This window comes from Oculina patagonica, chromosome 14 (genome assembly GCF_052425735.1).
Source record: "Oculina patagonica isolate OP01 chromosome 14, crgOcupat, whole genome shotgun sequence".
NCBI classification, from domain to species: Eukaryota; Metazoa; Cnidaria; class Anthozoa; order Scleractinia; family Oculinidae; genus Oculina; species Oculina patagonica.
In genome coordinates, this window is record NC_135771.1 from 16,287,888 (window position 1) to 16,315,329 (window position 27,442).

The window sequence follows — 27,442 nt, forward strand, 5'->3', positions numbered from 1 at the left end:
CCTTCGCAAGCCCGACGTCTGAAGGTGAGTATTACGAGAAAAACGTCTCCAGTTGCATCATCTGTGTTGATGTGGCTGTTTATAAATGACATTTATTTTAAATGCGTCCAAATCAGGTATTTTGCGCCTTTAAATCAAGCATTACCCAGAATAGATAGAAATAGAAAATATTATTGATTGACGATACCGTGGACCTAAAGAATTCAGGGGCGTAGCTTTTAAGTAACAGGCGAGCTTAGGCACTTGCTTAGGCAAACAAATCTTGAATTTTTTTTTTCATGTTCCGGTACGAGAGAGCATTACTTGTGAGTATGTTAATGTAAACGAAGTGTTTCTTTTTTTCTGATATTGCCTCGGTAATATTTTTCCTCTGGCTACAACCCTGCAGATAAATCTTTAACTTCATTTTGCAGTTAACACAGCTTTCTAAAAATGGTTTTTTAAGGCAACATAATCTTTTTGCAACTTATAAATGTGGCGACACATTGAAAAGTGGCAATTAGCAAGATCGGTCCTCAGTGCAAACAGTTAATGAGCAGCTGTTTCTTGTTGTGGGTCATATTGATTTTTACGCGAGTGAGATAAATACGACTGCTTAAAGGTGTAGCCGCTAAAACAGAAAAAGTGTTATTTTATGCAACTTTAGGCATCATGTTTCCAAGAAAGTGTTACTATAATTTGGATGCTAAGCAGCCGCTTCTTGCTTTGGTTCATGTAAATTTTTAACGTTTTTGAAATATGTTCAACTGCTTAGGCTGTAAACTAAGTTATTTTTGTGCAACGTGAGGCATCTTATCTCGAAGAAAGTGTCGCCGTTTGGGGAAGATCAGTTGAAAATACTGCCTCAGGCGTGAGGAATAAATTCAATTCACTTGTATCAATTCTGAGATCTTCGCCGTTACGTAACAGCTTAAATGCATTAAGCCATAAAGATTTCGGGTGCGTTTGATTTCTGAAAAACGATTGTCTGAAAATAAACCTGTTCGGAATGTGCTCCATTCCGAGATTTTTAACGTCTGGCTGTTTTTCGGCGCTCACTAATTAAAGTGAAGATTTCGAAATCGTGCACGTTTTAGTGACATTGAAGAGTGCGGTATTTTGTTAGTTGTACTAATAACGTTTTTAGACTGTGTTTCAGTACGGATACGTTTCTTTCTTGATATTTTTCGGCATTCACAATTCCGCTTTTACGTGTAAATCACCTGCCCGCAATTGTTTACCTTCCGAGACTTTTAATTTACGAAAGGTTTTCACCGCTCACTTAAGTTAACTTTTGATTATGGACTTGTTCGTTGTGCATTAGTAAGGCCCATTTGAGGTACAGAAGAGTGTGGTATTTTATTAGTTGTACATTGCGTTTAGACTACGATAAGAAAGATACTTTTTTAAAGTTTCTAATTTTATAATTTTTGGTATTCACAATTCCGCTTTTTCTACTTAACAATTAGACTACGAGCCCGAGTTTTCTATGAGCAAATAGTCAACGAGGCGCAGCCGAGTTGACTATCGCTCATAGAAAACGAGGGCGAGTAGTCTAATTGTTTTAGTAGAAACTCTAAAAGATTGCAGTCCAAAACCTACAATATTGTGCACTTTGAAGACAAAAATCAAGAAAATTTACCGCTAAGACAGCTACGCGCGCGCGACTGTTTTCTATCGGCGAATAGAAAACAGTGGTAGAACCAATCAGATTCGCGGATTCCCAATAGAACACAGCTGAGTTTCTACTTCCAGAAGTTAATGTGGAAAGAGAAAGGAAACTCCATTCAAAATTGTCAGCGTAAAGCTACCGTATGCCACGTAACTTATCCAACAGAACAGAGACAAAAACTAGTGTAATAAGTTTGATGAAATCGAGTAAGCAAATAATGAGAAATATTGACGTTGAAGATCCAAGTGTGGATATATAAAATAATGCAAAGACAATTCATTCAGTGAGAATTCTGATCAGTTAACGTCTGTCATTTTAAGCACCTTTATTTACCTCACTGAAAGCATAGAACCCATGAAATAGTGTCCGAAATGTTGTCCCAATTGAGTACAGCTCGATCCGAATACTGCCCGTCCGAAATAAAACGCCTCTGCAATTTTGTCCAATGTAGAAGCGAATTTTTTTTTCCGAAGTTTGTCCGAAATTAGTCAAACTCGATTCAAAAATTATCTTTCCCAAAAAAAACTCAATGAAAAATAGCTCTATGAAAATAAGACAATGGCAAAAATATTATTATCCTTGTACGTATAACCTGCCTGCGGTTTTCAAATTCCTAGCCATTTTCCCCATGCAGTTTGATGTTTTCTTGAAAAAATTAACAATTTTTTTGTCTGAATTTAATGCATAATCAATCTCACCTCTAGATTGCTTCATTTTTCAGTAAATTAGGTTTTATGATCTAAATGGTCGAGACAGCAGCAAAAATGTAGAAATTTTCAAAAGTAATACGACTTTTTTAATTTTCACAAACATGTTTCGACGGTACATCCGTCATCGTCAGTGTTACGGTTATGAAAGTTTACAGTGATTTAAAACGTGCCTGTTACAAATCATACGTTACAGTGCGTTGAAAAGCAATACGCTTTGTAGTGATCTCTAAAAAGTGGTTCTGCAATTGTAGGATTATGTAATGTGATGTCGCGATAAGTCAGTTTCTTTTCATATGTAGCGATTATATTGTTCACTTTTCTCTTACGATAACCATAATTGTAACCGCTATAATATGGAAACCATCTGGTTTAGTTAAGTGGTTGAAAAAACAATGTTAATTACCCGATGACCAGTAATTTGCATAGATTTTTCCGGTTTGTCATTCGTAAGTTACAGAAAATTGGATTCGCACCAAATAGCTAACTATTCGCGAAGAAGAAGATCTTTAAGGAGGAAGATCTTGAAACAGGAATACTTAAAAAATGTAATCCTTTGAGATTAGAAGGATTACTATGGTAAGTTGAAAATGGTTTTATTTAAAGTGTTCTTAGGCACCTGTCATCTCGCGCTTCGCTCGATGTGCTCTCAGGAAAAGCAAGGAAAACAGGATTGAAATCATTAGACTTGCAGGAATCCTATTACAAGGAAAACTTTCAGGTCTCCAAGTGCACGATCGTTATTGTTGTGCCTGTTTTTAAATTGTTTTTATGTTTTTTGGCGAAAGCAGATATTTATCGCCTTAAAAACAAAAAAAATATTGAGAATAGATTTCGAGTTCGAATGAAGTTTATCTACGTTTATGTATTTAATAGATAGATAGAAAGAAGAGGAAATTGTTATTTGAAGATGCCACAGACCTACGACTACCGGTAATTCTTTAAAATAATTTTGGATCCTAGAACAATTCTCTACAAATGTTATTTTTAAGCCAACATTATTTTTAATTGCAAAGGAAAAATGTCAGTAGAGACATATTGGAAAGTGGCAATAACCGAGATCAGTCCTCAGTTCAAACAGTTAAAGAGCAGCTGTTTCTTGTTGTGGTTCATGTTGATTCTAACACGAGTGAGATATGTTCGACTGCTCAAAGGTGCAGCCGCTTAAATTGTAAGTATGTTATTTTTGTGCAACTCGTGACATATTATTTATCTCGAAAAAGGTGTCGAAGTTTGAGGAAGATCAGTTAAAAATACTGCCTCAGGCCGTACGAATAATGTAAATACAATTATATTAAATCGGCTATTTTTGCCATTATGTACCTGCTAAAGTAATAGCTTTTTTAACTTTGGGGTGCAACTTATTTTAAGCATGAAATTAAGGTCAGAAGCTGAAAACGATATGCTTAAAGTTGAGCAACTGCAGTATTTTTTTAAAGTGCTTGTTTTAATTTCATTTTTTATCAGTCAGATTTTGTTAACAGAAGGTAAAACGAGTACTTTTTTGTCAAACAATAAATAAAATGACCGTAAATATGTTCGGAGTCTTTCCAGGCACTAGCGGAAATGTCGCTGATGCGAGAGAACATTGAGAGAAAAATAGTGAAAGTCGCATATCATTAATCAGCGGCAGTTATTTGGCTCTTTCAATCAAAACACAATCCTTGGAACAGAGCGCATTTTTCTTGAATCGGAACATCATCGATTTTTTCAAAGGAACTGTTTCGTTATGTCAGAAAAATGAACGTCCTATTTCTAATATCAATTTCTATATTCTTAATAGCGATTTGTTTTTAATTAGCTGGCGATTTATACATGCAGCATTCCAAATTATATATTAAAATAGTTTAAGAATAATGAGGCACTGGCAAATATTAATATCCTTGTCCGTATAGATTGCCTGCAGTTTTGAAATTTCTCGCCATTTCGTCCCCTGCAATTTTTTTTGGCTGAATTTAATGCATAAGCAATCCTAATACTGTGATAAGCAATCATTATCCTATAATTGCCTCAATTTTTAGAACATTCTGTTTTATGATTGCTTAAAAGGTGCTCAGCGATCGCACGATTATATAATGTGATCTCACAATAAGTCAGTATCTTTTCATTTGACACAACGATCATTGTTCACGACCACCATAATTGCAGCCATTTTATGGAAAACATCTGGCTTAGTTAAATGGTCAAAATAACAATGTTAGTTTCTCGAAGTCCGATTTGCATAGGGTTTATCCGGTATATAACAGAAAATTAGTGTTTTTTTAATTGGTGTTAAATTCGCATCACAAAAAAAATTGAACTAAAAAGAAAAACTTTGTGCGTCACTAAAGCTGTCTAATTATCTTAAAGCAGAAAGACTTTAATATAATATTCTTAGAGATTTCAAGTTCTACTGATGGTAGGTTGAAAATTATTTTCATTATAATGTTCTTAGACACCTGTCACCTTTGCTCGATGTGCTCTCAGGAAAAACAGGATTGAAACCCTCGGTAGCCCAACGCTTGAAGGTGCTTATGACAAGAATAACGTCTCCAGTTGCATCATCTAAAGCGTCGAAAGCAGGTATTTAGCGCCTTAAAATCAAACATTACTCAGATAAGATAGCAGAATTCAGGGCCGTAGCTTTCTAGTAAAAAGCAAACCGAAGTTCTTGCCTCGGTAAAAATCTTGTATTTATTAAATTTTTTCATGTTCCGGTAAGAGATAACATTACTTGTGAGTATGTTAATATTAACGAAGTGTTTCTTTTTTTCAGAAAATGGCCTCGGTAATATTTTTCGTCTGGCTACTGCCCTGCAGATAAATCTTTAACTTTATGTTGATTTTACAATTTTTTTCAAAAATGTCATGTTTAGGGCAACATTATTTTTTTGCAACTGTTAAATGTGCAGACACATTGGAAAGTGGCAATAACCGAGATCTAACTACAATGCAAACAGTTAATGAGCAGCTTGTTGGGGTTCATGTTGATTCTAACGCGAGTGAGATAAATACGACCGCTCAAAGGTGTAGCCGCTAAAGCTATTAAATATTAAGTTATTTTTGTGCAACTAAAGGCATCTTATCTCGAAGAGAGTGCCGAAGTTTGGGGACGATCAGTTGAAAATACTGCCTCAGGGGTGATGAATAAATTCAATTCAATTATATCAAATTTGAGATCTTCGCCGTTACGTAACAACTTAAATGCATTACGCCATAAAAATTACGGGCGCGTTTTTAAACGCGCCCGTAAATTTTATGAGAAACATTTGTCTGAAAAAAAAAACTGTTCACAATTTACTTTCATCCGTTTTATTGTCTGGCAGTTTTACGGCGCTCACTAATTAAAGTGAAGATTTTGAAATTGTGCACTTGTTAGTGACATCGAAAAACTTGTGCGGTATTTTGTTAGTTGTACTAATAACGTTTCAAGACCGCGTTTCAGTACGGATACGTTTCTTTCTTTATATCTTTTGGCTTTCACAATTCCGTTCTAACATGTGAATTACCTGTGCGCAATTTTTTGTTTTCCGAGACTTTTAACGTCCCAAAGGTTTTCAGCGCTCACTTACAGTGTAAGTTCAGATTTTTAAAATTATGGACTTGTTCGTTGTGCATTAGTAAGGCCCATTTGAGGTACAGAAGAGTGCGGTATTTTATTAGTTGTACATTGCGTTTAGACTACGATTAGAAAGACACTTTTTTAAAGTTTCTAATTTTATAATTTTTGGTTTTCACAATTCCGCTCTTTCTGCTAGAAGTTAATGTGAAAAGAGAAAGAAATCTTCCATTCAAAACTGTCCTCGGTTTTCTCCGTACTATCTTTAATGCTAACAAAGACCACTTCATCCTTACTGTTGTTAATTGTAAATTTCTAAATTGCTGGTGCCAGCACAAAACTGTCCGAGTAAAGCCACTATTTCCCAAATGACTCATTGAACAGAAAAGAGTAAAAAACTAATGTAATAAGTTTGATGAAATCGAGAAAGCAATTAACGCAGAAATATTGAAGTTGAATTTTCCAATGCGGATATGTAAATAATGTAAAGAAAGTTAATTCAATTAGGATTCTGATCAGTTAACGTCTCTCATTTTGAGCACCTTTATTAAGGCTATTGATAGCATAGAACCCGATTTTGTCCAAAATAAGTAAAAGTCGATCCGATGCCCGTCCGAAATAAAACGCGTCCGAAATTTTGTCCGAAATTTGTCCGAAATTAGTAAAACTCGATCCAAAAATTGTCTGTCCTAAAATAAAACTTGTCTGATTATTTTGGGGTTTAATTTTGAAGCGAAATCTTTTCCCGAAGTTTGTCCAAAATTAGTAAAATGCGGTTCAGAAATATATTGTTTATATAGCAGTAGTTTTTTACAACCTGTATTATTCTTGAATTTTTTGACTCAATAGTTTTGGATTTATTTTTTCGCGGCGTGACAGTGAAAACCACCTATAATATGGAAGCCATCTGGCTTAGTAAATAAAGTTGTTGAAAAAACAATGTTAATTTCCCAATGACCAATTATTTGCATAGATTTTTCCGGTTTGTCGTTTATTAGTTACAGAAAATTGGGATCGCAGCAAATAGCTAACTATTCGCAAAGAAGAAGATCTTAAAGGAGGAAGATCTTGAAACAGGAATACTTAAAAAATAAAATATAAAATATAAAATATTACTTTTAATTGCAACGGATAAATGTCAGTAGAGACATATTGGAAAGGGGCAATAACCAAGTTCGGTCCTCAGTGCAAACAGTTAATGAGCAGCTGTTTCTTGATGTGGTTCGGATTTTAAGGTGACTCCGTAGTTATTTCGGGCGTATTCATCAGTGACATACTTTGCGTCAGAACGTTTTCGGCTTTAAAGCAATGGCTTTGAAACTTTGGGAAAGCCTCCCCAATACTTGCTAAATAGAAGTGCCTAACCGATTGTCAATCGAGCTAACCGTTAAAAAGTATTCGCTAGTTCTGTAGGTCTCTGTAAACATTATACAATGATCAAAAATCCTCGCGGCCCTCCAAGGTTGCGTTCTGCATTTATTTTTGAAAATTATACCGCAGTTTTTTCTCAAACTCCTGTCACGTAAACTTCAGGGCACTACAAAAAATTTTGCATCGACTTTTGATGCTGTGCCGTGCTGTAATTTGAAAAATTGGCGTTGGGATTGTAAGCTACCCCGCAACTGTTCTTTGGCGAAGCGAACTAGCAGTTTTGTTTATATCAGTTATGAATACGAAATGAGCACGTGTGACATTCATGACAAGAATTCGCACTTTTGAAAGGGGGGTGTCATTTATATGCACGCCGACCATCATACGAGGGGAGGGAAGATATTTGTCGCATTCGGGAGTAACATAAGGTGCGTTAGGCTTGACTATGCTACCGCTCAAAAAACGTACACCTAAGATATACTCTCTTTACAATGTCACACAGCTCCTCGATATCATCAGGTTGAGGGGTGTCTGCGTCACTGATGATATTGTTTGAGCAGATTATAACGGTGCAACAGTTGTAAAATCTGTTATAAAAATGTAAATTTGAACGTTTGAGAAATTGTAAATCCACTTCGATTATTAATATAAAAAAGCTGGAATCACAGAGTTGACTAGTCCCCACGTTTAATACTAACGCACTTCATGTTACTCCAATGCGACAAATATCTTCCCACCCCTCTTTGGATGGTCGGCGTGCATACAAATGACACCCACCTTTCAAAAGTGCGTATTCTTGTCATGAATGTCACACGTGCTCATTTTGTATTCATATGATATAAACAAAACTGCTCGTTCGCTTCGCCAAAGAACAGTTGCGGAGTAGCTTACAATCCCAACGCCAATTTTCCAAATTACAGCACGGCACAGCATCAAAAGTCGATGCAAAATTTTTTGTAGTGCCCTGAAGTTTACGTGACAGAAGTTTGAGAGAAAACTGCGGTATAACTTTCGAGAATAAATGCAGAACGCAACCTTGGAGGTCCGCGAGGATTTTCGATCATTTTATAATGTTTACAGAGACCTACAGAACTAGCGAATACTTTTTAACGGTTAGCTCGATCAACAATCGGTTAGGCACTTCTAGTAAGCAAGTATTGGGAAGGCTTTTCGCAAAATATTGGGTTTGTAGATTATTTCGTGAAGAAGCGGCAAGTGTATAAAATAACAGTAAATTTTAAGAGTTTTATTTAGATGAGTTTAATATTTCCCAGTATTTCTTCATTTCTACTCCAACGATTTTCTTGAAACTTGGCTATCTCACATGTTAAGTCAATATTAGCTTATTCCAGAAATTTAGCAAAAATATATCGGCAAAATTTTTTTTCGGATTCAATTTTGTTCAAAAACATGGGTCTAGTTAAACGCCAATAGAATTTAAAATATATTTCTCCATTGCAATCAAACTTTATCATGTTATTGCTAAATGATACATGAAAGTTTTCCTAAAGTTTCAGAGCCATTGCTTTAAAGCCGAAAAAGTTTTGACGCAAAGTTTGTCACTGATGAATACGCCCGAAATAACTACGGAGCCACCTTAACACGAGTGAGATAAATACGACTGCTCAAAGGTGCAGCCGCTTAAACTGTAAATATGTTATTTTTGTGCAACTGGAGACATATTATTTATCTCGAAAAAGGTGTCGCAGTTTAAGGAGGATCAGTTGAAAATACTTCCTCAGGCCGTATGAATTATGTAAATACAATTATATTAAATCGACGATTTCGCCGTTAAGTACCTGCTTAAGTGCGACTTTCTAGTAAGAATTATTAACCAGACAGCGGCAACAATGGAATAAACGATTTCGCTCATATTTTGCCCATAGATAGGTCCTGGTTTGAAACCAAACGGACCGTAGTTAGTTTTTCCTAATACAGCTTCCTTTCGTAGAATATGTCAAAAAAAAAGGTTTCGTCCCAATTGGGCTCAAAATCCACTTGACGTTTGACTGATATTTTCGACTTTTTTGCTTGTTTACAAGCAAAAGGAAGGAGAATAACGGTTAAGTTGGGTAATCTGGAACCACATTTTTGTTAACTCTCAAGGGACTGTTTTAATTTCTCAAGGGAATACTTTCCTCTGTGGGTGATCAAAGCGCGTGACTTGTGAAGTGTCACTCTATAGTTGTGCTTCAACACTTCTATTTTTTTAGAAGAAACGTGACTTGTCAAATTTACAAACGTTATATCACAATTAAAAACGTGAGTAGCCCGTGACATAACCAATTAAGCGAACGAAGGCAACGAAGTTTAAAACGATTAAGAACGCAATTTGTACTGATACAAGTCTTTAGGCGCTAATATTAATTTAACCTAAAACGATTAACAACGCAAATTTATACTGGTACAAGTCTTTCACCCACTAAAACGTTGCTAATAGTTAACCAAAGGGAACTCATTTCGTGACAATTGATTATTTCTGCTGAGTTGCACAATTTAGAATTGCAACATCATTAAATGCAGGTGTGAAGTGATACTTACAAGTGTTTCTGTAGCCTGTTGTGAAATTACTTCCGGTGGAAGCAGTAAACGCTAAACGTTTTTGCTTCTGTTCAGAAGTTAATGCATCGCCATTAGAAAAAAACAGCAACTGTTTTACTGGAAATGTAGTCGTTAAAATGGCATGTGTAGCCGTAAGGTAAAGAATAACGCGAGGAGAAGCGGCTTTTGATAATATCCAAACGAAAATTTACTTCTCAATGTGGGGTTAAGATTGCGTGACGAGACAAAAGGTAACTCTGTCGTGCGTAGCCTTTATCGGGAACCCTGCATTAAGCCGAGTAGAAATCTTCTAACTCGTAAGGAAACAACTATTTTGATTAAAGGCAAACGTCAAAGTTTACCATTTTAAACCAAGCCAAAGTATATGAGTCGCAAAGCACCTAGCCGTCGCGACTGGCAAATACAGCATTTCCTCCGCGAAAATAAAAAAATGCTTGAACTGAAAGACGTTTGAATTCTTCCATGAATGTTCGAACAACAATGCCCAGGATAAACCTTCTACTCATACTAACTTCATGCAAAAAAGTCGATATCTCGAAGAGATCTTTGATTTTGAAAATTTGATCGCCTCGCGCGTTATAAAGCAGCTGTTTATTGATAATTTAGTCAAATTTATAATGTCTTTAGGTCTTTATTGTATGACTGAGGGAAAAATAAAACAAATCGAGATTAATTTTGAGCCTGAAATGGGAATAAATCGATAGGCAAAATTGGCAAATGGGTCGTGTGCAAAATTATGCAGTAAGACACTGCCATTTTTTTCTATGTGCGATAACTTAAAATATCGTAAAAATACTTTTTATGGTTTAACTAGTCACGTATCTAATAGAATATCCAAAAAAATATGGGGAAACTGTTTTAAGCGGCCCGTTTTGACCTGTATTTATCACTAATTTTGCTGATAATCTACCGTTTTGGCGTGACAGCAATTGCGTGACACAGGTAGTAAACAGCGAATAAAATTATCGTTTTCAATGCATGTTTAACGCTCTTGTGAGAATACCGTCAAACGACCCATGCAAAGAAACAGGTCATATGGTGAACTATTTAGAAACGTAAAGGCAATGTTAGATTTTCCCTTTGCCATTTCTGGAACTTTTGCGTGATTTTTGCGTGATCTCTACACGCTCTTGATCACAACATGCTAGATGGTACGTCAGTTTACGAAGTTCTGTGTTAATAGTTGTTTTTTGTTTTTCGTTTTCGATCAATATTGTTTGGTTTATTTCTTTGCGTGATCTGAAGGAAACACGTAATAATTAAATTATAAGTATTTGTCGAGTGCGATGATGTTGTCGTTGTTGTTCGTTGATGTGTTGTTGTTTCCTTTTTGTCTCAAATTGCCGATATTTTTCCCAATTCATGTCCTTTAAAGGAGAAAAATATAAAGCAGAAGAGATTATTGGGGAGAATTGTATACCAATAGATATCAACATTGAAGGTATTAATTTTATGATATAAGACAGATAAAATATAGCATTGCCTTTCTAAGTTAGGTACAAAGTTCTATGTATTTTGTGCCCGAACAGTACGTTTCAAGAAACTGAAGCTTCGAATATGATTAGCGTCAGATTTTAACGCAATATTTGCATCAGTCCTGAATCCAGTTTTTTTGCGACCTGCTAATTGTATAATTAAATTATTTTTATTTTGATAACAAGTCCTTATCCAATTCCACACTTCGATCGGTAAATACGACTTTTCGCTTTTTGTGGATAAAACAAGATGAATGCTTGTTGTTCTTTTAAGGCCAGTGCTCCTTTGATCGCAGCGATAGAAATCAGCTTACGGAGAAAGTATCATTATTATAATGCACTAACGATATAGCACAGCACAAGTCACTCTGGAAATTTCAAGATATGGAGAGTGTAGTAGAGTTGATTCTTGCTCGAGCAACGATTTTTTACACTCCTCAAAATGTCGACGTAATGACTGTTAGACCCATGGTCTCGGCTGGACAAGAGAAATGCAGGCATTTCGACATACAAGTCGTCTGACTGTTTTTCTTTTGTTTCCATAAGTTATGTGCAGATCACGCAGGGAAATTTTGAGTTCAATTTCCAAGGAAGAGAAGCTGTCAAAATAAGCAGCAGAGAACCTGCCACCACTTGTCGTCGTAAATAACGAGGAGGAAGTAGTTGTGAGTCAAATGAAAGAGTTGAAATTCAGGATAAGAAAAAATGCAAATAATAGGCCTTTTTTAAAAGTAATTCCATAATGGTCTAAGCAAGTGTAAAGCTGCTTTATTTTGGACAATGGAAACATACCTTAAGGGTTACTATTTTTAGCGGCTACTAATTTTAGCGATTTTTTCAGAGCAAGATTTAGCGATTATTTAATTTAGCGATTTTCCGAAAAATTTAAAAAGTTAGCGATATTGTGAAAACCATAAGATGGAAAGAACAAACTCACTTGAAATTGAACGAACATTTGTATTGCCAAAAAGAACAAGGTTATCGGCATCTATTTTTAAAAGAATTTTTCAAGTCGACTATGTTTAATTTGTTCCCCTTTGGGGTGGGAGGGGAGGTATTTAAAATTAACGAGTATTAAATTTGACCAAGACAAATTGTAGGGAGCACTAAATTTAGCGATTTTTGACCAACTCACTAAAATCGCTAAAATTAGTAGCCGTTAACAATAGTAACCTTAAGGTAACAGACATGCACAGCACCTCGAGGGGGTGGGAGGGGGTACTTGGGATTTTAAGTAACGGAGATAATGGAATGGTGACCACTATCAAGACCCCCCAAAACCCGAGGGCTTCCAAAAAAAACTCTTAAAAAATACCTGGACAAAAAGTTTTCCCCAAAAATATCCCATGCCGAATTTCTGTCCATTAGATTTCCAGAAAGGGGCAATGATGGTAACACAAAGAAAAAACAAAGGAAATTCAAGGGGAACGCTCGAGTTTATATGCAAAGCAAAGGACTGGAACACCATCGTTCAAGATTAATCATCTGTAAAACGTTTGTTTGTACTTTATTCGCGAAACTATACAAGTAATGCACCACCACGAATGATTAGATTGTTTTTATTCCCCTAAAATCCCTTCTTTATTCAAAACACCAAAAAAATACTTTTAAAAATCTTCCCAGAGAAACAATTCCCAGAATTAAAAATTTCAAACCCCAAGAAAATCCTTCCATTATTTCTGTCACTTGAAATCCCGAGTATCTCCCTTGGGCACAGCGCAGGGATCATTTGACAGATTTCTAAGAAATGCTCCAGCAACACTTGATATAAAATGTTATTGTCAGTCCTCGTTATGGGCTCAGCGATAAGCCCGCTCCTCTCCCTACTCCTTTCAGTTTTCTTATCTTCCACAGTTGTTTCCTTAACCCCATACATGTACGTTGTTGAAAAATTTTAAAATTCCACCCTGCAAGCTCCCCTCCCTCGCCCCCTCCCCTGGTGTTTGCATTAAAAACAATTGCCCTTATGCAACTGAAACCGCCATCAGTGGACAGCAGGAGGGGAGGCCGGTGGGCATTCGCTCTTCGTTTCCTTAAAATGGAGTGGGAGGTGAAGTCTAGTTGGCACAGATTTTAGTATAAAATAGTCAGTTTTGTGACAAAAGATGAAGAACTGGTCATCTCCGCTGGATTCACCAGTAGACCGAGTTACATGTCTACCGATTTAACCTTATTATATTTGAAAATACTAACTTTCAGCGAACTGTGCAAGAACAGAAATAACACTAGATCTAAAAACTAATACCTTACAATGATCATGAATGAACGAACGTTGTGAAAGTAGGGGCAATTTTTCAATGTGAACCTAGTATGCCTATTCGTTGTTTTGAAGATTATCTTATGAATTATAAAACAAAAGACAATTATTTCCCGTGTAGCAGAGCGCCCAGTCACAATCTCCGTCATGATGGGTGCATGAAAAATAAAGATCTTATAACTGAGCCCGTTTGAGTTCTTCTGAATTGTCTTATTTAAGGTAGATACACTTTCAAACATGGTACATTTGCCTTGTTTTTAATTTTAGCTGAAGAGTAGTAAACAGCACCGCCAGCTGGCGGGAAAAGCAACACCTCAATGATAGGTTAAACATATATTCATTATAGGGTATTATAGCAAGTAAAGGTTTTAATTTAAGTATCCATTTACAATCGGCATGTGACATCTACTCCCTTTTCGTGTATTTTAAATGATTAGATTATTTACAATACAGAAATTGTGAATCTGTCTTCGGGTATTGTGACAAGCTGTGTCACGCAATTGTTTACATTTACGGCAAAATTAGTAATAAACAAAGGCCAAAGCGGGCCACTAAAAACGTACCTTTTTCCCAGAGATTTTTTTGGATATCCTATTAGATACGTGTCTAGTTTACCCATAAAAATTGTTTTCACGATATTTTAAGTTATCGCACATAGAAAAGAAGGACATAGTTTTACTGCATAATTTCGCTCGCTACTCATTTGCAAATTTTTCCTTTCGATTTATCCCCGTTCCAGGCTAAAAATTAATCTTGATTTGTTTGATTTTTCGCTCAGTCATACAATAATATTACTGAAATATCAATACACAGCTTCAGTATAACGCGCCAGGTGATCAAACTTTCGATAAAATAAGTCAAACCGGAAGTGGATTTTGAGCCCAATTGGGGCAAAATCTTTTTTTGCATATTTCTACGAAAGGAAGCTGTATTAGGAAAAACTAACTGCAGTCCGTTTGGTTTCTCACTAGGACCTATCTATGGGCAAAATATGAGCCAAATCGATTTTTCAATTTGTGCCATCGAAAGGCGATATTAGTTGACTTTTGGAGAAAGTCGCACTTAAGTAGTAGCACTTTTAACTTTGGGTTGCGGCTTTTTTAACACGAAATTACGCTTGGAAGCTGGAAACCATAATTATGCCAAACAAAATTGGTAACATGCCTTTATTTTTTTACTGGTACCTGAAAATCTTAACGTCGAGCAGTTGCAGAATTTTTTAAAACTTCTTATTCTTATTCTAAAATTGTATCTACAGGCAAAAATTTCATTTTACTCAAAAAGGGGTAAATCTTTATGCAAATTCCAAAGGTCAAAGTATCGTGCAGTGCTAACAATTTCAATGAATAAATATATGTCACTTTCAGCGAAGGTAAAATTTATAGTGAATAATAAATGAATAAAGACAACGGAGCATCTATTTTCAGCTGGAGGGTATAACAAAACACTAAAGATAACGCAGTTTTTGATGACCATTACGTCATAAGACGTCATTAAATCCGCCACCTGGGATTTTTTGCATCATGGATTTCACTATTTGTTGAGAAAGTTAAAGAACAAAGGAAACTAATACAAAATCATAACAAAATGCTAAAGAAATGCAAAAAAATGTACTAATTCTGCAATTTTGCTCAAGAAAACTGTAAATTTAAAGAATTATGTCCAAAATTCTACATTTTGCTAAATATACATGCCAAAATGCTAAATGCTTAATCTGTATTTAGGTACGCATATCAAATGAAATTTGTATGAACAATGTATAAGCTGCTACTGAAATTTTCATCATCACGGATAAATAAAATCCCCTTATTAAAACCGCTGAAAAACTTCGAGGGGGTGACATCCAAACCTTAATTGATTTCCCCACACGAGCTTCAGATGTGAAATTACCTATCAAGTTTAGATAAACCCGGACCAAGAGTATCAGCGACTTATATGTTTGGAGTCTTTCCAGGCAACCACAGTTCTTTTGAATTGTAGACATAGCACTAGCGGAAATGTCGCTGATGCGCAAAAACATTGAGGAAAAAATGGTGAAAGGTGCATATCATTTATCAGCGGCAGTTGTTTGGTGTTTTTCAATCAAAACACAATCCTCACGACAGAGCGGAATTTTTTCTTGGATTTTAACATCATCGTTTTTAAAAACGAATTGTTTGGATATGTCCAAAATATTAACATCCTACTTCTAATATCAATTTCCATATTCTTGATACCGATTTGTTTTGAAAAAGCTGCTCATTCATACATGCGGCACTTTAAATTATACATTAAAATTGTTCAAGAATAATAAGGCACTGAGAAATATTATCAAAGTCTCTTCGAGATATCGAAGTTTTTGCATGAAGTATGAGTCGAAGGTTTATCCTGTGCATTGTTCTTCGAACTTATCATTACAGTTTCTTTGTGGTTTAGTTTAACAATTTCCTATCTTCGCGGAGGAAATGCAGCCATATAATTTTGTCAAAAATGGCTCGTCCGCGCCGGGTATTTATACACATATTCCTTAACATTACACAAATAAACAGTGCAAATTTCACCGAGATCTGACAATTCTATACTTTAAAATTGCAAGGACCTTTCGAGGCAGTCGATTACGGCAGCGAAATTAGCAAATGAAACAGCAAAATATGCGTTCGACGCTTTGTTTTTGCGACGCCATATTTGAATTGTTATAGGTAGACCGCTGTTCAATGTGTTCAAGGCCACGAAAAAGCACGAAAAAAAATACGGATATTTCCGACTACTGTCGGAGAAAACATTGCGCATATAATTGCGGCGTAAACAAATCGTTACACTCAAGCTGCGTTTTGTCTAGGCTCTGCGAGGGTCGGATATCAAGACCCAGGATTAAACAAAAGCCATATATACAGTGAATGCTTTCGAATTATATTTGAAGATGAAATACGAAAGAATTTTGCTGTCTTTGACTGAAATTCCACTCGAACTGCGTAGATACGATCGCATGTTGTAAAGCCGATTCATGCAACATTCCTGTCACCGGCTCAACGCGAGGTCTCTAGAAGCTAAAAGAAGCCCCCATCTCTTGCATTTGTTTTAACTTCAATAATATCTTTGAAAAGAGCGAGTTTTTTTGGTATGGTTTATTTTTGACGTTTGTAATTTTTAAACGATGTAAGTGCTAGTGATTATTTATTCGTGTTTTAGTTACGCAATCCATTGTTTGTGCGACGCTTTTTATAGATCGCCTTTCAGACACACGTGCGTTGAGATAAGAAAGCTGACATGTCACTTTTAAAATTGTTATATAACGTTTGTAAATGTGACAAGTCACGTTTTTTCCACAAGATCGCAAGTGATCACCCACAGCGGAAAGTAATCCCTTGAGAAATTAAAACAGTCCCTTGAGAAATTAAAAAGTCCCTTGAGAGTTTACAAATATGTGGTTCCAAATCTTGTCCACATAACCGCTATTCTACCATTTTAGCTTGTAAACAAGCAAAAACGTCGAAAAAATGCTTGTTCATATGGAATGCCTGCAGTATTCAAATTTCTCGCCATTTTTCCCCTTGCAGTTTTGGTGAATTTAATGCATAAGCAATCGTAGACTGTCTAAATTTTTAGTGAAGTCTGTTTTATGATTGCTTAAAAAGTGTTCAGCGAGCGCACGATTATATAATGTGATCTCACAATAGGTCAGTACCTTGTCATTTGATCACAGCGATCATTGTTCACTCTTCTTTTGCCACCACCATAATTGCAGCCATATTATGGAAACCATCTGGCTTAGTTAATTGGTCAAAATGACAATCTTTGTTTCTCGATGTTCAATTTGCATAGGGCTTATCCGGCTTGTTTTTTTGTATATCAAACGAATTATTTATTTAATTTTTTTTAATTGGTGTTAATTCGCAACAAAGAACAAACTAACTGAAGAAGGATTTTGAGCGTCACAAAAGCTTTTTAAGGATCTTAAAACAGAAAGACTTTAATATAATACTTAGAAATTTCAAGGGTTACAATAGGTTGAATATTTTAGGTTTTTAGGTTGAATATTTTTTCATTAAAGTGTTCTCAGACACCTGTCACCCTCGCTCGATGTGCTCTTAGGAAAAGCAGGGAAAACAGGATTGCAAATTCTTGGTAGCCCAACTTTTGAGGGTGAGTATTACGAGAAAAACGTTTCCAGTTGCATCATCTATGTTGCTGTGGCTGTTTATAAATACTTTTTACTTTTATTGGGTCGACGATATCAGATATTTAGCGCCTTCAAGTCAAACATTATTTGGAATAGATAGAAATAGAAAATATTATTGATTTCGATGCCGTGGACCGTATCTTTTAGTTACAGACGAACTGAAGTACATGCCTCGGCAAAAATCTTGTCATTTATTAATTTTTTTGTGTTCCGGTAAGAGATAGCATTGCTCGTGAGTATGTAAAAAAAGACGAAGTGTTTCTTTTGTCTGATATTGCCTCGGATATATTTTTCGCCTGGCTACAGCGCTGCAGATAAATTTTTAACTTAATAATTTTGATTTAACAAAATTTTCTAAAATGGTATTTTTAACATAACATATTTTTTTGAAACTTATTTCAAATGTGGAGACACATTGGAAAGTGGCAATAAGCTAGTTCTGTCCTCAGTGCAAACAGTTAATGGTGAGACAACATTAATGTAAAAAAGTAAAAGGTGTATGTCATTTATCAGAGGCACTTACTTGATGTTTTCCAATCAAAACACAATCCTTGCAACTCAGCAAAACTTTACTTAAAACTAAAGGTAGTTTTTTTTTATTAAATATAAGAAAAAAATACAAGCTGTTTAGATATATCCCATATCTTATTTCAATTTCAATAATTTTAATTACACATGCAGCAATCCAAATTATACATCAACATAGTTTACATTCGACAATAAAAAAACACTGACCGAGCAAAGCACTAATATCACTAATACCCAGTGTCGTTTAGCCTGCCTACAGTTTTCACATTTTGGCAATTCCCCTTCCCCCCTGCAGTTCGACGTTTTTTTGTTAACGAAAATAACAATTTTTTAGGCTAGATTCGATATATAAGCAATCCTATCTCTGCATAGTACTTCAATAAATGCAACCAATTTTCTGTTTAGTCTGACTGGTGTTCTTTGATCGTTGAAAAGGTGTTAAGCAATCATAGGATTCACACCGATTCGTTAAATTGTGATCCCCGCTAACCCAGTACTTTTTTTATAAGAAATCAACGATATCGATCACTGTGTAATTTTCTCTTGCGTTCGCCACAATTGCAGCTATATAAATATGGGAACCATCTGGCGTAGTTAAATAGTTTAAATGACAATGCCAATTTTCCGATGACCGATTTGCATAAATTTTATCTCGTTTTGTGTGCGTGCTCTTCGCTCGATGTTTTCTCCGGAAAAAACAGGATTGTATCCTTTGGAAGACCAACGACGGAAGATGACCTATTACAAGAGAAACTTTTAGGTCTCCAATTGCATCATCTATGTTGCTTTGGCTGTTTATAAATCCCTTTTACTTTTATTGCGTCAATATCAGGTATTTAACGCCTTAATAGCAACAATAACACAGAATAGATAAAAATAGATGAAATTATTGATTGATTGAAATTATTGATCATTGACCTACTAGTAAATCTCTTCTTTTATTCCGATCCCAAAAAAAAACTTCTTTTAAATGTAATTTTTAAACCAAAATAAATTTTTATTGTATCGGTTAACTGTGCAGACACATTGGAAAGTGGCAATAAGCAAGATAGGTCCTCAGTGCAAACAGCTAATGAACAGCTGGTTCTTGTTATGGTTCACGGAGATTTTAACGCGAGTGAGATATTCTCGACTGCTTTTAACCTTTAAAAAGGTGAAGTCGCTAAAACAATGTTTAATATTTGTGCAACTTAAGGCATCTTATCTCACAAAAAAGTCGAAGCTAGATGAAAGTCAGTTGAAAATACTGCCTCAGGCTTAATCAATAAATTCAATTCAATTTTATTAAATCCGAGATCTTCGCCGTTATATTACAACTTCAGTTTGTTTTAATTTTGGACACTACCTTTTATTTCGGAGAAATATTTGTTTGAAAATAAACTAAACCCATGCATTTGATATTTTTAACGTCCAAAAGGTTTTCCGCGCTTACTAATTAAAATTAAAATTGACTTTAAAATTGTGTACTTGTTAGTGACATTGAAAGGCATGGTATTTTATTAGTTGCACTTATTTTCGTTTAGACTGTGTTTAAGGAAATACATTGTAAAGTTTCTTGTTTTATATCTTTGCCATTCACAATTCACAAATTTATGTGGAAAGAGAAAGGAATCTTCGCACTAAAACTGTCTTCGTTTTTTTCCGCACTATCGTAGAGTCCTCTTCATCTTCACTGTTGTTAATTAATCGTGACTGTCGACACTATTGGTGTCAGCACAAAATTGTCATTGCAGGAAAGCAAATATATGCGAAATGACTCATTGAACAGAACAGAGACAATTAAATAATGTAATAAGTTTTATAGATTGAGAAAGCCATTAACGGGGAAATATTGGCGTCGAAGACTCAATGTGAATATCCATAATAATGCACAAAAAATTCGTCTGTCATTTGAGCACCTTTTTGAGCTTATTGAAAGCATAGTTTTGAATATTAAGCGTCCGAAATTTGTTTGAATTTTGTCCGAAATCGGTAAAACTCGGTCCGATTATTGTCTGTGCGAAGTAGAACGCGCGGCATTTTGGGGTGTTTAATGCAGGAACGAAATTTTGTCTAAATTTTGTCCAAAACGGTCAGAAAATTGTCCATCCGCAATTTTCCGACCGTAATATAAACTGTACGAAAATAAAATTTCAATCGGAAGCTGTAAAACCTTCACTTGTATTTGTGCTATTCGATAATGGTAACATGGCCCTTTTTTCACTGGTGTGAAAACATATAAAAATCGTGCGCCTGTAGTATATGTGTAACAGTTTTTATTTTTATTTTAACCCTTAATATGCTAAACCCGGATTTTTTCGGGATTTGGAGGAAAGGCCATTCAACCACTTATGACATCACTTTACACGTCAGCAAATGTTTGTGATGTGCAACTTATAGAGGTTGGATAGATCTTTCCACAGGACTGTCCATCTTGACTATTGACTGCATTCCGACAGAGCTAATCGAACAAACCGGCATCAGTTTTTGGTGTAAAATTGGTGCTAAAACAGGCCAATATACTCGTACTTGATCAAGGTCTTATTTTCAGGGTTTTCCATTGATTACGATCAAAACTTTTCAGGCCAGTAGAATGGGTGCACAGAGTAAAAGATAGAGAGAATAAGAAAGCAGAGAAAAACGAAAAGGAAAGGAGCAAGCAAAGAAGAAGAAGAAGTCCAAATCACAGGATGAGTCATTTTTTTAAACATACGTCACAGTTTTCTTGCTCTCATTTTTTATACCGTTTGATGTGAAAACTCCGAAAATCAAAATGCTCTACTTTAAACACGAAGGATGTTATCGAGCTGAAAACTTTTAGCAAGATATATTTAAGACCTTTAATAGCCAAAGAATGATGAAATCTCAGAGGCCTTGTGAATTCGGATTTTAGAATTTCGATGACGTCACGTGGAAATAAAGAATAGGTTTGTGGGAATAGTATTAATTAAAGGTAACAAATTTCAACCATACACTGTATTATTACCAAATGATTTTTGTCGTGTTTTCGTCATCCACATTTCTTAATTTCAGTAATAAAATGTAGCGAGCAGATTTGACACGAAGTAACTAAAAATACTGTTAAAACACCATGTTCATTTTTGCTGTGATACAGTAAAATTGAACATTTTTACCCTAGAATGTGGAAACAGGTTCTTATTTTTAAAAATTGATTAAGGATGTTTACTTTTGGGGAAATAAGTTTAGACGAGGCATTACTGTTCATGCATATAATGTGAGTTTTTGAATGATAAGTACTTCATTTTTACATAAGCACTTTTAGCTACTCTTGTTGTAAGTAAATTTTATACAAAGAATAGGCCCAATACCACTAAAAGTTCTATTATCAACAACTAAAATGTTTCTTCATAAAATGAGAACGTATTAAGAACCTAGATGGCCTAAAATTGTGTTAATTACCCTTTATGTAAGAACCTGTTCAGCCTAAGCTGAAAAAAATTAGGTTCTTACTCGCGGGTTTTCACTGTAGCTCTTTTCTGAACAATGGCTCAGATACGACTGTAGGAATGCTAGCAATTATGAATATTAAAACTTTGTAGAAGTGAGTAAGCCGCGAAGCCAAGCTTTATCTTAACTATTTTTTCTATTTCAGCTAAAATAAAAAAGAAGTGAAGATCTAAACAAATGGAAAGAAATAAAGGCGTCCAATTCCTACGCATGTGTTGGCAATATGACGTCACTACAACCGCTGGCCGTCGTGTGCAGTCGTTGAAGATCATTGGCGTTGCGATGATAGCCGTACTTGGGCTTCTTATTTTCGTTATTGAAGATGTCCATCAGGCGAGCGTAAATATCGAATCAGCCAACGATATGGAGAAACAACTGAAATCGAGTCTTGATATAGCATCTTTAATCCATCGCTTGCAAATTGAGCGAGGCCTCACTGTGTTGTGTTTAGGCTCCAGAGGAAAGGCCGATGAAGAAAGCGTTTTTAACAGCTTGAAAGATGCTCGTCGAGAAACTGACAAAGCCCTGCTGAAGCCAACAGAATGGCCATTTGACGTAGAAACAGTAAACGAATTTCTTGGCAGCCAAAAAAGTTTCCTGACCCATTTGAATAAGCACAGGGAGAAAGTTGGAGAACAATGTGAAAACGCCTCCACGAAAGAGGAGCAAATTGCTTTTTATACTCATCCGATTGATTTGATTTTGGATTGGTTCTTTATAGATATTAAAGGTAAATCGCAGAATATTCATGTGGATTTGATTGGCTACTACATGTTCCTAGCTGGTAAAGATAAAATCGGGATAGAGCGAGCGCTTGGTGGATCTTTCTTCGCAAACGGTCATTTCAGTAACACAAGCCACTTAATCTGGTTTGCTAATCAGAACGCTCTGGGAAAAGATTATTTAGAGTCGAGTGGGAAACTTATGCCTGAAATCAAGAAAAGGTTAAGTCAAGAACTTAACAAAACGGTACAGATATCGATTAAGAAGAAGCGAGACGTTATTTTAACAAATCAACCCAGCAATGCCTCAGTAACAAAAGGAGAAGATTGGTTTAAGCTCATGACCGTATATATTAATGAACTGTTAATAGTACAAAACGAGACAGGAGAATTCCTTCGTGAGCAGCTGGAACACCAAAAACAGTCTAACAATGCAGATTTAGGCAGAAGATTGGCATTTCTCATCTTTGCTCTCCTTTTGGTGCCTTTCCTTGTTATTTCTGTGTACCGCATGACGGGAACGATTCAAAACTACGCCTTCCAGCTTTCTCAGACAACTTTGGAGTTGCAAGAAGAGAAGAGACGAGCAGACACACTACTCTGCCAAATGTTTCCACCTTCAGTTGCCGAGATGCTAAAGAAAAAACAACAAATTCCAGCTGAGTATTTCAGGAGTGTCACAATTTTTTTCAGCGACATCGTAAACTTCACAGAAATGTCTGGTACGATGACACCTTTACAGGTGAGGAGTAATACCTTTATTTATTATTCCACTGTTACTTCATTTGACCATATAAAGTCAGGATTAATATAACACGCAAAATATGACACGTTATTTCATTGTAGATTCCATATTACATTGTAGTGCCACTTTTTCGTTAAAAATGATAAGGAAACGAGAAAATTAATCTTTTTGTCATTTCTTCCATATTTCATCGCCCTTTTCGGGACTGGAAAAAGACTACGATTCTCGTAAAATATATGTGCGTATTAACTGCAAAACCATCAAATACGGTGTATATATTTTTACATATATTAAGTTTAAAGAACTCACTAAATAGCAATATAATCATTTATAAATAAGAAAATATCACAACAGCTTGTTTTCGTTTTAGGTGACAGCCATGCTGGACGCGGTGTATGGCGAATTTGATGAACGGATCAACCGTTATGATGTTTACAAAGTGGAGACAATTGGTGATGCATACATGGTTGTGTCAGGGCTTCCAGAAAGGAATGGCGTTCGGCACGCTGATCAAATAGCTCGCATGGCCCTTGACTTGCTTGGAGCGGTTGATGAGGTGAAACTTCCGGTGTTCTTCACTGAACGGTTGTCAGTCCGGATCGGTATAAACACCGGTAAGCAATGCTGGAATAGGTGCTTATATGTTAATATGTTTTACATCTTCTATTATCAGTGCTACCTTGATCAACCTTGCCACGAATTACCACTTTTCACACACCACCAGGAGCCCATGGGTTGAGGCCTTGTAGCTCAGTCGGTAGAGTAAAAAACACGGCCGAAGCTTTGAGTGATCTAATGATCCGAACACCAGTTTTCACCATACATTTAGACTAGGCATACCCAGTGAAGCATGAGGCGTAAGTAGTCGCAATTGTGAAACCAATCTCGTTCCCAGAGCCGGTGCGACTTCGGTCAGCGGTGATCGAACGCTCAACGGCTCTAGGCGATTCAAAACCGGAACCCGGAATTCCTGGTTCCGGGTTGAAAAACGTGCGTTGACTAGCGTGTAAATTTGATCTCAACCAGAGTGAACGCAATTCATCGCAAGTCAACCTAGGTGCACGCATGTCCTGGCCAAACGGAGACTTAAGTAGATGCAAGTTGAACGCTTGTCTCTGATTTGGCCAGGCGTTAATAAATTCCAGAAAGAGGATGCCTCTCTTTCGATCGCTTTTATGGAAATTTGTTTTTTTTTTGTTTTGGTTTTAGGACCATGTGTTGCTGGTATTGTTGGCAACAAAATGCCTCGATACTGTTTGTTTGGGGACACAGTGAACACTGCGTCAAGAATGCAAACAACAGGCGAACGTAAGTAAATGAAAACCACCAATTGATTTCCGCGCCCTCTCACTGGACAAAACACATCAAGTGGTACAAAATCAGACAACATGTATCAGACATGATTGCAAAACAAACGCAAAAAAGTCACCATTTCAGGTCTAGCTTTTTAATTAAAACACAGTGTAAAAAATTACGTCAACCAATCAACTTACATTTATCCCCCCCTGCACAGCGATAAAGCGGGTTGTAGAAATTAGTTAAAAGGTTAAAACATAAATAAACCACTTTATCGCTAGCTGGTATATTGGAGTATAATTCCTTTGGCTTTGGCTGAGAGATTTTCTTCAAAGATTCACAGTTGCCCTCGAAGTTTCGCTCGTTGGCCAATTGTTCATTTTCGAGCAATCAAAGTGGCGCAGTGAGATGCAGTTTGAAAGCAATCAGAGACCGGCATTTCAATTGGTTTTGGAATCTAGTCAGCTAAGAGTAATTTCGAAGGGGTAGTTACTCTATCATTTTAAACTTTCGTCGTGCCTATTGCGTTGTTTGGTTTTCGTGTCGCCCCGACTAACTGTCACTGTGTTTCCAATAATGCGATATACGTCGCTTGCCATATATGAAAACGCGTTTAAAACGACTTGTAAGTAATCTTGCAACACATTGCAAAGCCATAAGCCTGGTTTTCGGTAGCGACGCAAACACAAGCTCCAGCGCATTCACCAGCATAACACCACTTGTTCCACCATGAAAACGGCCTTGAAGCGAGCATAAGCACAAGTGCAAGCACAAGCACAAGAATAAAAAGTTTTCCTTTCCTTGTGCTTGCGCAAGTGCTTGCTTTTGCGTTATGCCGTGTAAAAACGAATCACCGCATAAGCACAAGGACATATACAACGTCTGGCCGTGTCTTCAAATTTAAAGATTCGTTCCTGATTCCCCTGCTTTTGAGCATTTGAGCCTTCTAACTAACTAGTAAAAATCGTGGTCTTATGCTTGTTCTAATGCATATGCCGACGTTCGTTTTCACTTGGCCATGGCACAACTGACTATTTATGCTTGCGCTTGTGTGTTGCTTGTGCTTGCGTTGCAAGTGAAATCCAGCCTATAGTTTATCAAAAAGTTAAAATGCAATTAGTCGACAGTTTGTTGATTAATTAAACAGATATTTCGCTCAATCCTGTGGAATATCGTCTAATTAAATTAGACAACTCGGTCTATGACTTTGTCGGCTATTTGTACCGTATCAGACGATATTCGACGCGATTTGCAGGATACTCGTTACGTAACAGGGTGGACAAACTGATAACTGTACAAGTCTTAAAACTGGGAGTAAAAGGTATTATCAAATCTCAACTCAAAGAAAGAAATCGAGGAAAGTCGATTGTGTAAATTAAAACTAACTCGAGCTTTTTTCTACTTTCAAATTGCTACCATTATTTACTTTTTAGTTCGATTTGTCATTTTTAACCGACTTTTATTTCATTAGCTCAGAAAATTCACATTTCTGAAAGCACTAAAGTCGTTTTGGACGAGATTGGAGGTTACGAAACCATCTTCAGGGATTACTTGGAGGTGAAGGTAAGTTTTTTTTTTGTAAAACTGTTCTTTGTTTAACAAGCTACAGTCGGGAGTCATTTCCAGTCAAACCTCTTTCGCCGGGGATCTGGATTTTGTCCGTAATAGCGAGTGTCCGCAATAGCGGGGTGTCCCCAAGGCGAGAGTTGACTGTAATCAGTAAACGATTATTCCATAATGCCTTTTTTTTTTATTTCGCACTCATTTGGTCTCTTTACATATACACAACACGTTCGAAAAAGAACAGGACGCGATCGAAGTAATTATACTATTACTGAACATATTATATTATTATTGAACATAATCTAAGCTATTTATCAAAATTTTAATCAAAACATCTTGAGTTTATACTGAGATAAACTATTTAAAGTATTAAAAGTATCTTTTACAACTCAGCATTGGGGGATTTTAACGAGATGGCGATTGAAAAAAGTTCCGGTTTAGCAGCTTGCATGTTTTAAAGTGTCAAGGAATAGAACTTGTGAGAATCTAGAATCACCTTGAAGTAATTGCTAAACGATCCTAAACTTATAAATTTTAAAATGAAAATATTTTGCTTTTAAGAGTTTCACAGCTTTTATAAGAAGAAAGATGAAAATAACTATCAAATGATAATCTTCTAGCTCATTCTCTGACTCGTCCCCGCCTCATATTCCGTATCCCCAAGTTGACTCATTCTCCCTCGACTCTCGCCCTTCACGAGGACAAAGAGACGACTGGGGACTAGCCAGCCTCATTTTAATCCTATGGAATATTTGTTTTGCAGGGTAAAGGCAAGATGTCTACATATTGGCTCAAGAGTGTCAGAGATCGATCCTTTCAGTATTCCATTTAATACTCAAACTCGCACATAATTCATAAACTTAAGGAACTCATAACCGTTGAGGTGGTTTGGATATCTGATCTTAACGTACATGGAATTTTAAGATGTTATTTCTCCGTTTGCTCCTTAGTTTTTAGTTTCTCTTGAGAAGATATATCATACACTCGAGCATTCTAGGTGTTTTCCAAACATCGAGAACAGAAATTGGTTGAATATATATATTGACGCGCAGCGGAGTATTTTGGGGCAACTTTAAAGTGTTTAGCAATTTGATGAAACACTGTCGCGTCTGATATAGCTTATGGGTCTGCATAATCTGCGAGCCAGCGAGTCATGCGAGCCACCATGTAAGACATGCGAGCCATGCGAGCGATGTAAGGCATGCGAGGCATGACTAATAAAGTTATAAAGATACCAGCTTACGTCGCTTGGCAAACCTCTTTCTTTGATTGGTCTTGAATGTCAAATTAAATTTTTCAGTTGGAATTATGAGCAGGATTGACAGGTTTGCTTGCGGTTAGCTCCACTTCATTTTGTTTGCGGCTAGTTCCGCCCCTGTTTGCTTGCGGTTAGCTCCACTCCGGTTTGCTTGCGGTTAGTT

At 36.2% G+C, this 27,442-nt stretch overlaps 1 protein-coding gene across 5 annotated transcripts; it reads left to right on the forward strand.

Annotated features, from left to right (window-relative positions):
* On the forward strand, positions 1 to 26,885 carry LOC144638622 (uncharacterized). 5 transcript variants are annotated; one of them, XM_078497822.1, is made up of 8 exons: positions 2,861 to 2,937; positions 3,392 to 3,512; positions 4,793 to 4,865; positions 21,841 to 23,159; positions 23,533 to 23,776; positions 24,372 to 24,470; positions 25,930 to 26,021; positions 26,785 to 26,885. In XM_078497822.1, exons 4-8 carry the CDS (start codon positions 21,873 to 21,875, stop codon positions 26,851 to 26,853), a joined length of 1,791 nt encoding a protein of 596 aa, XP_078353948.1. In that variant the 5' UTR covers positions 2,861 to 2,937; positions 3,392 to 3,512; positions 4,793 to 4,865; positions 21,841 to 21,872; the 3' UTR covers positions 26,854 to 26,885. The 5 variants fall into 5 exon arrangements, with proteins under 5 accessions (XP_078353952.1, XP_078353948.1, XP_078353951.1 ...); XM_078497826.1 differs by lacking the exons at positions 2,861 to 2,937; positions 3,392 to 3,512; positions 4,793 to 4,865 and adding an exon at positions 1 to 24; XM_078497825.1 differs by lacking the exons at positions 3,392 to 3,512; positions 4,793 to 4,865 and having other exon boundaries at positions 2,874 to 2,937.
* Positions 26,886 to 27,442: the final 557 nt, after the last annotated feature.

Excerpts from the sequence above, each read along its gene's own strand:
- LOC144638622 (XM_078497826.1), top strand. The coding sequence starts at position 21,873 with ATGGAAAGAAATAAAGGCGTCCAATTCCTACGCATGTGTTGGCAATAT. Across the intron at positions 23,160-23,532 it reads GTACGATGACACCTTTACAG|GTGACAGCCATGCTGGACGC; the intron begins GTGAGGAGTAAT and ends TTTTCGTTTTAG. Across the intron at positions 26,022-26,784 it reads GGGATTACTTGGAGGTGAAG|GGTAAAGGCAAGATGTCTAC; the intron begins GTAAGTTTTTTT and ends TTTGTTTTGCAG.